General features: G+C 36.9%; 2 protein-coding genes and 2 long non-coding RNA genes across 5 annotated transcripts; 3 read left to right on the top strand and 1 right to left on the bottom strand.

Annotated features, from left to right (window-relative positions):
* The first annotated feature begins 2,248 nt into the window (after window positions 1-2,248).
* Window positions 2,249-2,929, top strand: LOC113315491 (pectinesterase 2-like). The gene has a single exon (XM_026563764.1). The coding sequence runs from the start codon at window positions 2,249-2,251 to the stop codon at window positions 2,927-2,929; it is 681 nt and encodes a 226-aa protein (XP_026419549.1).
* Window positions 2,930-4,933: 2,004 nt separating this feature from the next.
* Window positions 4,934-5,673, top strand: LOC113318084. The gene is made up of 3 exons (XR_003344267.1): window positions 4,934-4,984; window positions 5,119-5,214; window positions 5,532-5,673. It is a non-coding gene; the product is annotated as an uncharacterized LOC113318084 (long non-coding RNA).
* A 595-nt stretch (window positions 5,674-6,268) lies between these two features.
* On the top strand, window positions 6,269-8,178 carry LOC113317082. 2 transcript variants are annotated; one of them, XR_003343227.1, is made up of 4 exons: window positions 6,269-6,350; window positions 6,451-6,578; window positions 6,827-6,968; window positions 7,271-8,178. It is a non-coding gene; the product is annotated as an uncharacterized LOC113317082 (long non-coding RNA). The 2 variants fall into 2 exon arrangements; XR_003343226.1 differs by having other exon boundaries at window positions 6,325-6,578.
* Window positions 8,179-8,426: 248 nt separating this feature from the next.
* Window positions 8,427-9,087, bottom strand: LOC113317617 (pectinesterase inhibitor-like). The gene has a single exon (XM_026565770.1). It carries the CDS (start codon window positions 9,080-9,082, stop codon window positions 8,516-8,518), a length of 567 nt encoding a protein of 188 aa, XP_026421555.1. The 5' UTR covers window positions 9,083-9,087; the 3' UTR covers window positions 8,427-8,515.
* Window positions 9,088-12,018: the final 2,931 nt, after the last annotated feature.

The following is a 12,018-nucleotide window of genomic DNA, read 5'->3' as shown; positions in this document are numbered from 1 at the left end:
TTATGGGGTATAGTACTACTCAGAAAGGATATCTGTGCTATGATAGTGTTGCTAATCGCATGCGTATTTCTAGAAATGTGATTTTATTTGAAAATGAGTATTTTTTTCAGCAGCATGTCTCTCATCTTGATAATGTTTGTATTCCTACTTTTGAGCATATCGATGATCCGTCACCACTCATTGAGCGTTTTAAACGCAATCATGTTTATCAGCGAAGACGGCCCCTTTCTTCACAAATCCTTCCCGACCCTGATCCGGTGATTGCTCCAGTGGTTCTCCGCAGGTCACATCGTACCACTCAGCCCCCCACTCGGTATGGTTTCTCTGCCACTTTAGCTAACACTGAAATTCCCACATGTGATTCTAAAGCAGCTAAACTTGCATGTTGGACGAAAGCCAGGCAAGAAGAGCTTCTTGCTCTTCAGGAGAATCATACTTGGGATATTGTCCCATGTCCTGCGGGTGTAAAACCCATTGGATGTAAATGGGTATATTCCATTAAGCTACGCTATGATGGGTCTCTTGACAGATATAAAGCAAGGTTGGTGGCACTTGGTAATCGGCAACAACATGGAGTTGACTACGAAGAAACATTTGCACCTGTCGCAAAAATGACTACTGTAAGACTTATTCTTGCTATTGCAGCCTCTCAAGGTTGGCCATTGAGTCAAATGGACGTTAAGAATGCTTTCTTACATGGGGATCTTAAGGAAGAAATCTATATGACTCCACCACCTGGATTCTTCTCCACTCCATCGACAGATGTTTGTAAGCTCAAACGATCACTTTATGGCTTGAAACAGGCACCACGAGCCTGGTTTGACAAGTTTCGCACTACACTTATCAACTTCTCCTTTGTCCAGAGTCAGTATGATTCTTCTCTGTTCCTTTGCAAAACTTTAAATGGCATTGTTTTACTCTTGATTTATGTTGATGATATCGTTATTACGGGTACAGACTCTACTTTGATTTCCAAACTTAAAGAGCATCTTTGTCAGTCCTTTCATATGAAGGATTTAGGTCCTTTGCAATATTTTTTGGGTCTTGAAGTTCAGTCGACAGACACTGGTCTTTTTTTACACCAACATAAATATACTCAAGATCTTATTTCTTTGGCTGGACTACAAGATGGTCGCTCAGTTGACACTCCTTTAGAGGTAAATGTCAAACATCGTCGGGATGATGGTGATTTTCTTTCTGATCCTTCTTTGTATCGTAGATTGGTGGGAAGCCTCAATTATTTGACGATTACAAGGCCAGATATTTCATTTGTTGTTCAACAAGTTAGTCAATTTATGCAAGCACCTACACACATCCATCTAGCTGTTGTTCGTCGCATTATTCGCTATTTGCAAGGCACTTCTGATAAAGGTCTCTTCTTTCCTGTGGGTACTTCCATTCGTTTAGATGCATATAGTGATGCAGACTGGGCTGGTTGTTCAGATACTCGACGTTCTATTACCGGCTGGTGTATGTTTCTTGGTGACTCTCTTGTATCATGGAAGAGCAAAAAGCAGCAACGAATATCTAAATCTTCAATTGAGTCTGAGTATCGTGCTATGTCCTCTGCATGCTCAGAAATTATTTGGCTTCGTGGTCTCTTGGGTGAACTTGGCTTCTCTCAAGCCGAGCCTACTCAACTTCATGCAGATAATACCAGTGCCATCCAAATTGTCGCAAATACAGTATTTCATGAACGTACAAAACACATTGAAGTGGATTGTCATTCTATTCGTGATGCATATGATAGTCGTGTTATTTCACTTCCTCATATCAATACTTCTCTTCAAACAGCTGATGTTTTCACGAAGGCTCTTTCAAGAAAACGTCATCAGTTCTTGGTTGACAAATTGATGCTTCACAATCATCCAGCATCAATTTGAGGGGGGATATCACTGGTAGTTAATTCAGGATTCTTTGCAGATATATTGTGGCTCAAATTAGGATTATTCTTCTTTGCATGTAATTGTATATATTACTTAGAATAGTTAGCCAAATAGGATATACCATTAGTTCTATATTTTGTTGCCTGTTATAGGCTGTACAATGATCTTATTTATAGAGAATGAAATGAATAGAGAAGGCATTCAGCCATTTAGCATTTAGATTGACAGGCTGATTGTGCACAATTGCATGAGGTTCCTATCACTCTAAGTATATGGTCTTCTTATTGACAGCAAAGCCTACAATCTATCATTGACAAGTATATGTGTTTTCTTTTTGTGCAGTTGTGTTAGGAGATGGATTTATGGCACACGATATTTCCATTATCAATACTGCTGGTCCTAATGGACATCAAGCTGTTGCCCTGAGAACTGAGGCCGACCGATGCATCTTCTACAGATGTAGATTTGAAGGATATCAGGATACACTTTACGTCAAAAGATACAGGCAGTTCTATCGCGAATGCGACATCTTTGGAACTGTAGATTTCATATTCGGACAATCAACTACCATTCTTCAAAACTGCAATATCTACGACAGAAAACCGAATCGAGGACAAAGTATAACGATAACTGCAGATGGAAGATATGGTTCAGAGAAGAAAACCGGAATAGTCTTGCACAATTGTAGCATTTTAGCAACCAAAGAACTCGACCGGGCGAAGAAGAATTTCTCCTCTTATTTTGGCCGCCCATGGAGGTCTTACTCGACCACCGTGGTGATGCAATCACTTATTGGCGATTTTATTTCTCGCGAAGGATGGTCGCCATGGAGTAAAGATGATAACAAGACTTTATCCACATTGACCTATATAGAATACAAAAATAGAGGACCGGGTGCCAAGACGAAAGAAAGAGTAAAATGGGAGGGGTTCAAAGTATACAACAACTCTAAAGATGTCCTCAAATATACGGTTAGGAATTTTCTTAAAGGGACTGAATGGGTTCCCTCCACCGGAGTCCCATTTACCGCTGATTTAGTGTAAGTATTTTGGGGTGAAAGTGCATTGGAAGGGAGACATTGTAACTAGTAATATCGCAATTTGAAACATTTTATAGTTTGGAGTCTCTTTAAGAGGAAACATCTTTGATATGTAGCTTAACAACATCTGTAGCACATTATCATGCAATGAAATGAAATGAAATCAGTTTATTCTCTAAATCTGTTCATGTGTTATATTTCGGTTTCAGTTTCACAGAAAACTCCCAAGCTACTAAATTTCAGTTTCAGTTTCTCGAATGCTACTAATTGTCTCCTGTACAGTAAGCTTCTAATATGTCAGCCCCTTTCTCGAAGTTTGGATCTGATAACCATCCTCCCTGGAAGCAGGCTATTTCTCAAAAGTATGGCCTTGCACAAGACAGTCCAACCCCATTAAACATCCATATGGTTGCAATATATGGAAGGGAATCAACAAGCTTATCGAAACCTTCAAAGGCAATTGCAAATTCAAACTTGGATACGGCAGTAGATTAAGTTTTCAGAATGATACTCGGATTGGCGATCAACCCTTAGCTCAACAATTCTCAGCAGCCTTTAATGCCTCAACTTGGAAGACAAAAATTATCAACCAAATCTGAGATATGGGATCAACAGGAGAGTCCATGACAAGCCGTAAGTGTGATAGTGCAGATTTTCTTTATATCCTTGATTCGAATGTGTGGTTCCTTGTAATTCTTCTGATGGCTAGGCTTTGGAAACTTTGGGCATCCGAAGTCATCGTCCTCTGTTGGAGTTTAGAGTGCTGCCAAGAATAACATTTTACATTAAGAAAGTGGAAAATTTGGGTTAGTCATTGATATCTTTGTGTTAATGATGAAGATAGTCTTCCTTGCATCTGTCATTCCCGATCACAGTAAAATCTGCACGCACAAAATCCTCTCATTGCTACCCATTCCTGAAAGACAATAGCTTTATAACAGATTTCAGCCTATTCAGCTTCCGTTGAGTCAGCTGAAGCTAAACTGATTCAGCTATTTAACCAAAAAGAAATCATTTTTTTCTCTCCAACAAAATTCAACTCGTCTCTCTCTCTCACTCACGACCTAATCAAATCATTCTGGTAATAAGTAAACCTTTCATCTAAGTTAGGGTTTTCTTCTTCTTGTAATTCCAACATATTATCATGGTTTGCTTCTTAAAGAGGTGTCAATTCGATCGAACTTGTGCTTTACAAGGGTTTTCAATTTTAAGGGCACTCCATATTGTTCTCCATTTGCATTAGGTAAATAAGAATGTCTGTCTTCGGTTGAAGTTTATAGCCGTGTTTCTCAATTCATTCTTGCTATGTTTTTTTTTTTTTTTTTTTTATTCTTAAGAAGGGAAATTAGGGTTTTCGAATTTGGTGCGTTCTGCTTTGGTTCCAGTGTTGCTTCACCCGTGCAAGGTAATTTATTTCGACCTTTTCTACGTTGATTATTAGAGTTTTGAGCATTGATATTCCCCTTTCCATTACATTCCAGCCTCTAAGTTTTTCATTTTTTTATGGTTGTGTCTCTTTGATCTTTTCAATTTTAGACTTACCCCCAGAGCTGTGCTAATGATTCTGGTGTTTAAGTTGTATTTTCTAAAAAAGAATTTAGTGTAAACTTATACGACGAGGGCGATCCAGATTAATGCCAGAAAAATGGAAGTGTACAAATAGACAGCTGCTTTCCCATTTATGGTAGCATGGGTTAAATATAAATTAAATATATTCGGAAATCTTAGGAGGCATAACTAGATTTCACCGTTATAACACTATTTATGTTCAATTTCTGGCTCTTGATAGTTAACAATTTTAGAGAAAGTTTCGTCAACACCCAGCACACACAATATTTCTTCTGGATTTCAGAATTCGTTAATATAAGAATCCTAACCTTTCTTTGAATACATTAATATTAGAATCTGTTACTTCGCGAAGTGGTGTCCCTGTAATTTCTGATGGTAGCATTGCTAATTCTCGACACAGGGCAAAGCTTTGACATTTGTTGCATCTACAGTCATGATGGGGAGTTTCTTGGCTGGTACCGCTGAGGCTTTTGGTGCCTAAGAAGTTCAGGTATACATGAACCATTATGAGAATCTGTCTTATATTGATGTCATCCTAATTGTGAATATAAGAGTTTGATGGTTGTTCATGTTTTTACAATTGAATATAGATTTTGTATGTTTTTGTTTTTGATCATTGTTTAGATAAATATGGCAGCAGTACATCAAAAAAAAGATATTGAGGAATCCATAAAATGTAATGACGCAAAATCAAGAGTATAATTTGATTCAGCATCTCAGGTATGTGTCAATCGACTTCCAATTGATTTTAATTTTTCTTTTGCTGAATTAGTCAAGGATTTCAGTTCTGTATCAATAGTGTTTGAATCAAACCATTCACCTACCAAGTCGCAAGTCAAAATCTGCCAATTGTTTTTATTCCTTTAACTCTTATCAAGTGTAATGTGGCAGTTGTGTAGCTCAGATTATTTTTAGTGACACCTTTTCAATTTTTCTTTGTTATTCTTTGCCTGTTCTAAGATTTAATTTCCAATGTCAAAGATAAATTTACTTACTGAAAATGAAGTCTAAGGCTTCATATTTATTCATGTATGCAGTATGTTGAGTACCCATGCTCCCATTTACCAGCCTCAAGCAGATGAGTACAATGGTTCAGCCAAAGTCCTGATTCTTTTCCTGTGGTTGGATGCCCAGATATACCATCACAACATAGACACATGGTTATAAGATGTAAAGAGGTATGCTTTTGTCTAGATGTTTATTTCGCAGTGATGTAAAAGGGGTTTAATGATTTAGAAGAAGTTTGACTAGGTATTGTCTGAAAATGCCAAGTATTAGGATGTTGACAATCCTTATGTTCTGATTTTTGGGTTTCCTGTGAAACAGTTGTGGATTTTAATTTTCATTTCTATGTTCTAATTTTCGGGGTTGTCCTCTTTTGTAACTGAACTTGGACTTTGATAACCTTTTGACTCACGGTATAATTTCAGATATCTACATGATAGGCTTCTAACGAACTTATCTCCATACTGCTTGAATTGATATTGCAAGTTCTCAAATATTCTAATTGTAGTGCGTGGTTTTTTCATTTGTTTGAAATCTAACTTGAATAGAAGTTAAAAAGGTAATGTCTTCCAAGTTTTCTGATTACTCTTACCATGCCTTTTAAACAAGTCATATGATGAAACTACATTGTAAAGTAACAAAAATCTCTGTTGAGGAATGGAGCATCATAATATACTTCCAAGCTTCTGCTTTTTTCCCCTTTAGTATCCTGCTCTTTTGTTTACTTTCACTTATAATCATGGTGATCTTAAAAAAACAGGTACTGCTACAAAATTCCAGATGGTTATCAACAAGGAATATACGTGAAGCATTTTAGAAACATACTCATGGCCGGTACGGAGCTTGTTCTGGTTAGTGTTTATTTTTCAATTATTTGGTATTGCATTGTCACCGTCAATCGCTGTTGTTTTTTCTTTTGTACTTTGGCTATGTTTTGGATTTTCTTAACAGCCAGAGAAGAAAAATCCAAGTTTAACCCTAATGGACTGGGTCCAGTTCCTTGTTTCTGCTGTCATTGGATTGGTGTGCTTCTGATTCCAATATTTCTTTGATTGCCTTGCCATCTCTAGCTAACTATGGTGAGTTATATTTCCGTTTCTTCTCAGTTTACTCTTGTCGATATAATTGAAAGTCCAAAAAATGATTTCTCAGTTATGGTTGCTATTGTCTCTGCACTAGGTGGCTATTGCGCAAAGATCTATTTCACATGAAGTCCTCACTTTCTCTTGATTTTTTCATAGTTTATTGGGTTATGATTGTCAGACTGGTTTAAGACCTCCTTGTTGCAGATCATTAACATGGTAAAATTTTCTATTTACTGTTACAGATTTCAGGCAGACATGGCAGCATATTAGAATTTGATCACAAAAACTGATGTACAATAAACAACTGGATAATTGGAGGGGAACTTTTCTGCACTTGTTTAATGATGCGATTGAACAAGAAGTATGTGTTTGAGATCACGACAGGTCAGTTGAGATTGAGAAGTGATTTTCCAGTGAGCACGTCCCTGATTGCCCCTGGTTTGAGGATCTTCTTCTGCACTACAACACTTCACTCTCAAAACATTTTTTTTCTGCAAATTTTCTTTTTTCTAGTCTCAAAACAAAACATCACCGAAATCTTTTCACCATCATCATGTCTGACTTCCCATCCAAAACTTCCATAGCTCATCTCACTCACATGATGAATGAACAATATTCATTCATATTTTGTCCTTATAGAGAATATATTGATTTCCTAAAATTTGTTTATATTTCAATTCAAACAGGGAAGTTTCTCAGACTTGCGGGAAAGGGCGATGATCCCAGAGGTTTAAGGGTGGATGAGATGTCGTATGCGATCAATCTGGGGTAGACTCCAATTAGAAGAGTTATTATAAGAAAGACAGATGATCCACAAGTTTTGACTTTCAGATTAACGCATGCAAGTGATTGCTTAATTGCTATGAGGATTTTATCTGCTGAAGTTCATGCATCAGGTCCCTCAGGTACGTCATAGCCCCAAGTGATATGGGCGAAAATGTCGTCTAAAAAGTGCTAGAATCATCCTAATAGACTTCACAGTCATGAATTCTGGATATGATTTTCCGTAAGAGGGGTTATGTTGCTGAGAAGGTTGGTAAAGCTTTGGCTCTGGTTGGTTCTATAGATGATGAACAGGTGGGGTATTTAAGGCTCATGTTTTGGTTGATATCACAGCTTGTCTAAAGCACAATGGAATATCATACATTAAAAATCTGGATGCACTTGGAGTCTTGTTTGGTATGGAAAAAGTATTCAAACTGAAGGAGGAGGAACCTGTAAGAATGGTTGTTAATGGAACCTGTAGGAGAAATGTGAACGTTATGGCATCTGCGGGTGGCTGGATTACGTATTTATGAGAGTGATTTTGATAAATAAGCTAGTCCTTCAGGAACACTCAAGTGGTTTTATTTCCATGGTTATGTGTTCTGGTTTTGCATGAATTTCAGGATACCGTAGGAAGATTATGGTGCACTTCAGGATATTATAGGAAGATTATGGTGCAAACTGATTTCTAATTGCACTTGATTTTGTCTGTTACAGGTTTCCGTATCGGATTCTGAAATCCATCTATCCTGGAAAAATTGAAAGAATCCGTTTTCTTTTAATGTTTGGAAGTTTTAATGATTTAAAAATGGAAATTTAGCTGTTATTGTTGCGGATTTTTAACTGTATTTCGTTGTTTGCGAATTTCTTTTGTATTATTAACTCAAATGAAGATTTGATAGAGAAAAATAGATTTGAAATAAACGAAGGTTCAAAACTGCTGCACAGGCCAAGCCCTAAAAGAAACGACCTGAAATATTATCCCATAAGACCGGATTTCCTCCATCTTGGTGGGTCTGGGACTGTTCTTAGCTATCTGCTTATCTATTAACAAGTTGGAAGAAAAAAATGCTTCTCAATACATTTTATCAGCTGCTAGCAGTCGGATAAAAAACATATGCATAAATAGAAAGGGAAACGATTGCTTTCTTTTCATCCTTTTTAAGCTAATCGCACGTCATGAAATTACGACAAAGAATCTCAATTGAAATATCATCCAGTTTAAGCATGATCTCGTTCATTTGCACTAATTCTGGTGGAAGTTCTTCCAACCCAACTGATGATGATGTTGTTGGTGATGCCATCGTAAATTCGTCTTTGCAATCATATGTGTAACCACCGGCAGCACTTATGTCCACGTTGGTTGAAAGGTAATCACCACCAGTAAGTGCCTCGATTGCCTTATTACGAGCATGCATAGAACTGTGGTAATCTTCTCGACACCATTTAACACTAGCACTGACGTCTTTACTGGTCTTAATCAAGTTGTCGATGTAATGCAAAACTCTGGAAGCATTCAGATTAGCAAGATCAATGGAAATCCTTAGCAAACCTAGGATATCTGCTTTAAAGCTCTTAGGATTAGATTTGAACGAAGATACGCATAAATCATAAGAGCTCGTGTTTCTACAAGATTCTTCGATCAAAGCGGCACCATGACTACTTCCACTCTTCTCATCGACAATCCTGATAGAAAAAGATTTAGGAAATGAAATAGTGACAAGGAATAACATAAAGGAGAGCATAAACGTGAGAGCTTGACGGCTAGCCATGGCTTTCTCTCAATCTTTTCCTTGTTTTTTTCTTTTCTATTTTTTTTCTAGTTCTCTTTTATATATTAGGGAACAAAATCTTCCTTTAAATTTCCGGCATCAAATCTTTCCTTAAATTTCCGGCATAAAATCTTTCTTCAAATAATCTTTTCTTAAATGTCTATTATGTTTTTCTCTTTCTTTAGCAAGATACTTGTTATCATAGGAAATACCTAGGATTTCTTATTGATTTTTCAAATGCTAAAATCAGAAAGATGCTTATCATTGTAGGAAAGACCGATTTCCTTTCTGGAAATACCTATGCCGTATCAAAAAGAGTGATCTAGATTGAACATGAAAAAACTTTTTTTGTTGTGAGTTTTACGACACATATTAGATCACACAAATATTTGGTGAATTGACATAATGCTGTGCATGACGGAACTAAGATTCCGATCACAATAAAGTTGTTGCACGCAAATCCTCTCGTCTGCTACTGCTATTCATTCCTGTCTGAAAGACAACAATTTTTTAACAGAATTTCAGTCCATTCAGCTTCTTGAGTCAGTCTCAAGGTAATCTGATTCGGCAATATAAACAACTCGTCTCTCTCTCTCTCCCAAATGAAGTTGTCTGAAAAATCAACCCCATTACTTGTACACAGATCCTAAGTTAAATCATTCGATCAGGTAACAAGTTTTTTCTTTCTTTCTTTTGCTTCAACGAATAAAAAGATTGAATTGTTGGGTTGTCAGATGTTGTGAACTTGAGAACAAATTTTAATGCAAAGATCCTCCATTTTTAATTACTGTTACATGGTACTACTTACTTTTTCCGTCAGCTGGCTTTTGTCAATGTGGTGAAAATAAAGGAGGTCTCCCTCATTGGATAGCTAACTTTGGACTTTGGGTTAACATGGTGGAGTTTATGTCCAGTAAACAAACAAAATAAATTCATTAAAATAAAAACGGTCGAACAGGTTTAATTACCAGAGATACAATACCAAGAAGACACCGGAGGTAGATGCAAGCCTCCAAAATTAAACCGTATATTAAAAACAGAGTGGTTTCTCGATAGACCGTTCAAACCACTCTAAACCGCGCACATACATATATGGTGGGCCCGTCGGAAAAAGAGAGTCCCGCGTACAATATAATTTCTTTAAAATAATACTCCTTCCGTTCTGTTTTACTTGATGCTTTAGGGTTTTCTTTATGTTCCAAAATAGATGAGTGTTTAAGCTTTTTTCCCAAATTCTCATTAATTTTCTCTTGCTTTGGAATCATATCATACCATTAATTTTCATTGAAATCAGTAGATGGATAATTAGCCTAATTTTTAAATCGACTACATGGAGGATAAATACTCTATCCCAAGAAAATTACAACGAGATTCGCAATTTACACTAAATATAGGAACTAAGAACTAGGTGCTTTAAATCTTTAGGAAGATATCAATAAAGGTAGATTAGGAAAAAAATTATTCTCTATGTTGTTTCTTAATCTGCGTGAAAAACTCTACAACATCAAGTAAAATGGAGCGGAGGGAGTACTCGGTAATATAATTTTTGACTAAAATAATAAAATTTTCTGGCCTCGATTTGGGTTTTAGTGCTAAAATAATAAATTCGATAGTAGTACATTTTAAAAGTCCTCTTAATGATTAATAGGTCCCAAATAATATATAAAATAATACTGTTATTAAAAAAAAAAATTCAAACATAATTGATTTTCTGAAAATATGATTTAATATTGGTTTGTTTTCTTTAAAATTCAAATCAAGTGTTTCATCCCCAATAGCTCGTAGTGAAGTCAACGTGCTCGTAGCGTTTCTCTTTTCAATATTCATGATTATAGAGAAGCTAATTTTTCAGCAGACACCTTGACCAAACAAGCATGTTTGTTGGCGGAAGATATTTATGAGTTTCATGAAGGTAAGCCAAATTTCATTCCATCTGTGAAATGGCCTGGCAAAGTGTACTACAGTTTCAAATAGGTTGCACTTTTTAGATGGCCAGTGCGGCTAGCTAAAATAGTCTGGCCTTAATTCTGTACAGCTTTTTGCTTTTTTATTGAATTTTATTTACCGATTAAAAAAAAGAAGTCTAAGTGCCCGATATTATGTTGTTGTATGGCAACAAGAAGTATACAATAAGTAATTGTATTTGTATTGCAATTAGTTAATCGTATATTTTTTTACAAAATTAGTTGATATTGTACTTAACCTTCTGTAGATGGTAATAAGGGGAAAAAGTGTCATTTCAAGGATATAGATAAAACTCAACTCTCACGGGAGAGATTGAACCTTTGGTCCTCGCGGCACTTATATCCACGATTTCTAGTATATGTCCCCGCGAGACACTGCTGGTCGTGATGCCGTGATTCCTAGAGCACATCCTAGACGAGTTACTGCTGGTCACGAAGGTTTTGTAGAGCGTAAAACGTCCCCCGACAGATTTATGAACCAGAAAACCACAATTCCAGCATGTCTTCATGAGACTCGGCTGATTGTGATGACATGACTCCTAATATACATCCCCGCGAGATATTGCTCGTCATGTAGGCTCTGTAGATGCGTAAAAACGTCCCCGACGGAAACATGACCCAGAGCGGAGACATACATGTCTCATGTACGCATGACTCACTTTATGAGATCAATGACTAATTCCTAGTACATCATCGCGATATACACTGGTCATGTCTACTCTAGGCTCTGATTCGACTTACTAAGGCTTCTGAATAATTCCTAGGACATCCCCCGCGAGATACGCTGGTTATTCTGCCTCTTGGCCCTTTCGACAGACTCCTAGAACATCCTTCCGAGATACACTGGTCATGTCGGTCCCATAAATACGGACATAATTGACTCCTAGCACATCTCTGCAAGATATGTTGGTTAAAAACAAGTGAGTTGAAGTC

This window comes from Papaver somniferum, chromosome 10 (assembly GCF_003573695.1).
Source record: "Papaver somniferum cultivar HN1 chromosome 10, ASM357369v1, whole genome shotgun sequence".
Lineage (NCBI taxonomy): Eukaryota > Viridiplantae > Streptophyta > Magnoliopsida > Ranunculales > Papaveraceae > Papaver > Papaver somniferum.
The sequence above is the reverse complement of the archived record's forward strand: the minus strand, read 5'-3'. Positions and strand labels throughout refer to the sequence as shown.

Excerpts from the sequence above, each read along its gene's own strand:
- LOC113317617 (XM_026565770.1), bottom strand. The coding sequence starts at position 9,082 with ATGTTATTCCTTGTCACTATTTCATTTCCTAAATCTTTTTCTATCAGG.
- LOC113315491 (XM_026563764.1), top strand. The coding sequence starts at position 2,249 with ATGGCACACGATATTTCCATTATCAATACTGCTGGTCCTAATGGACAT.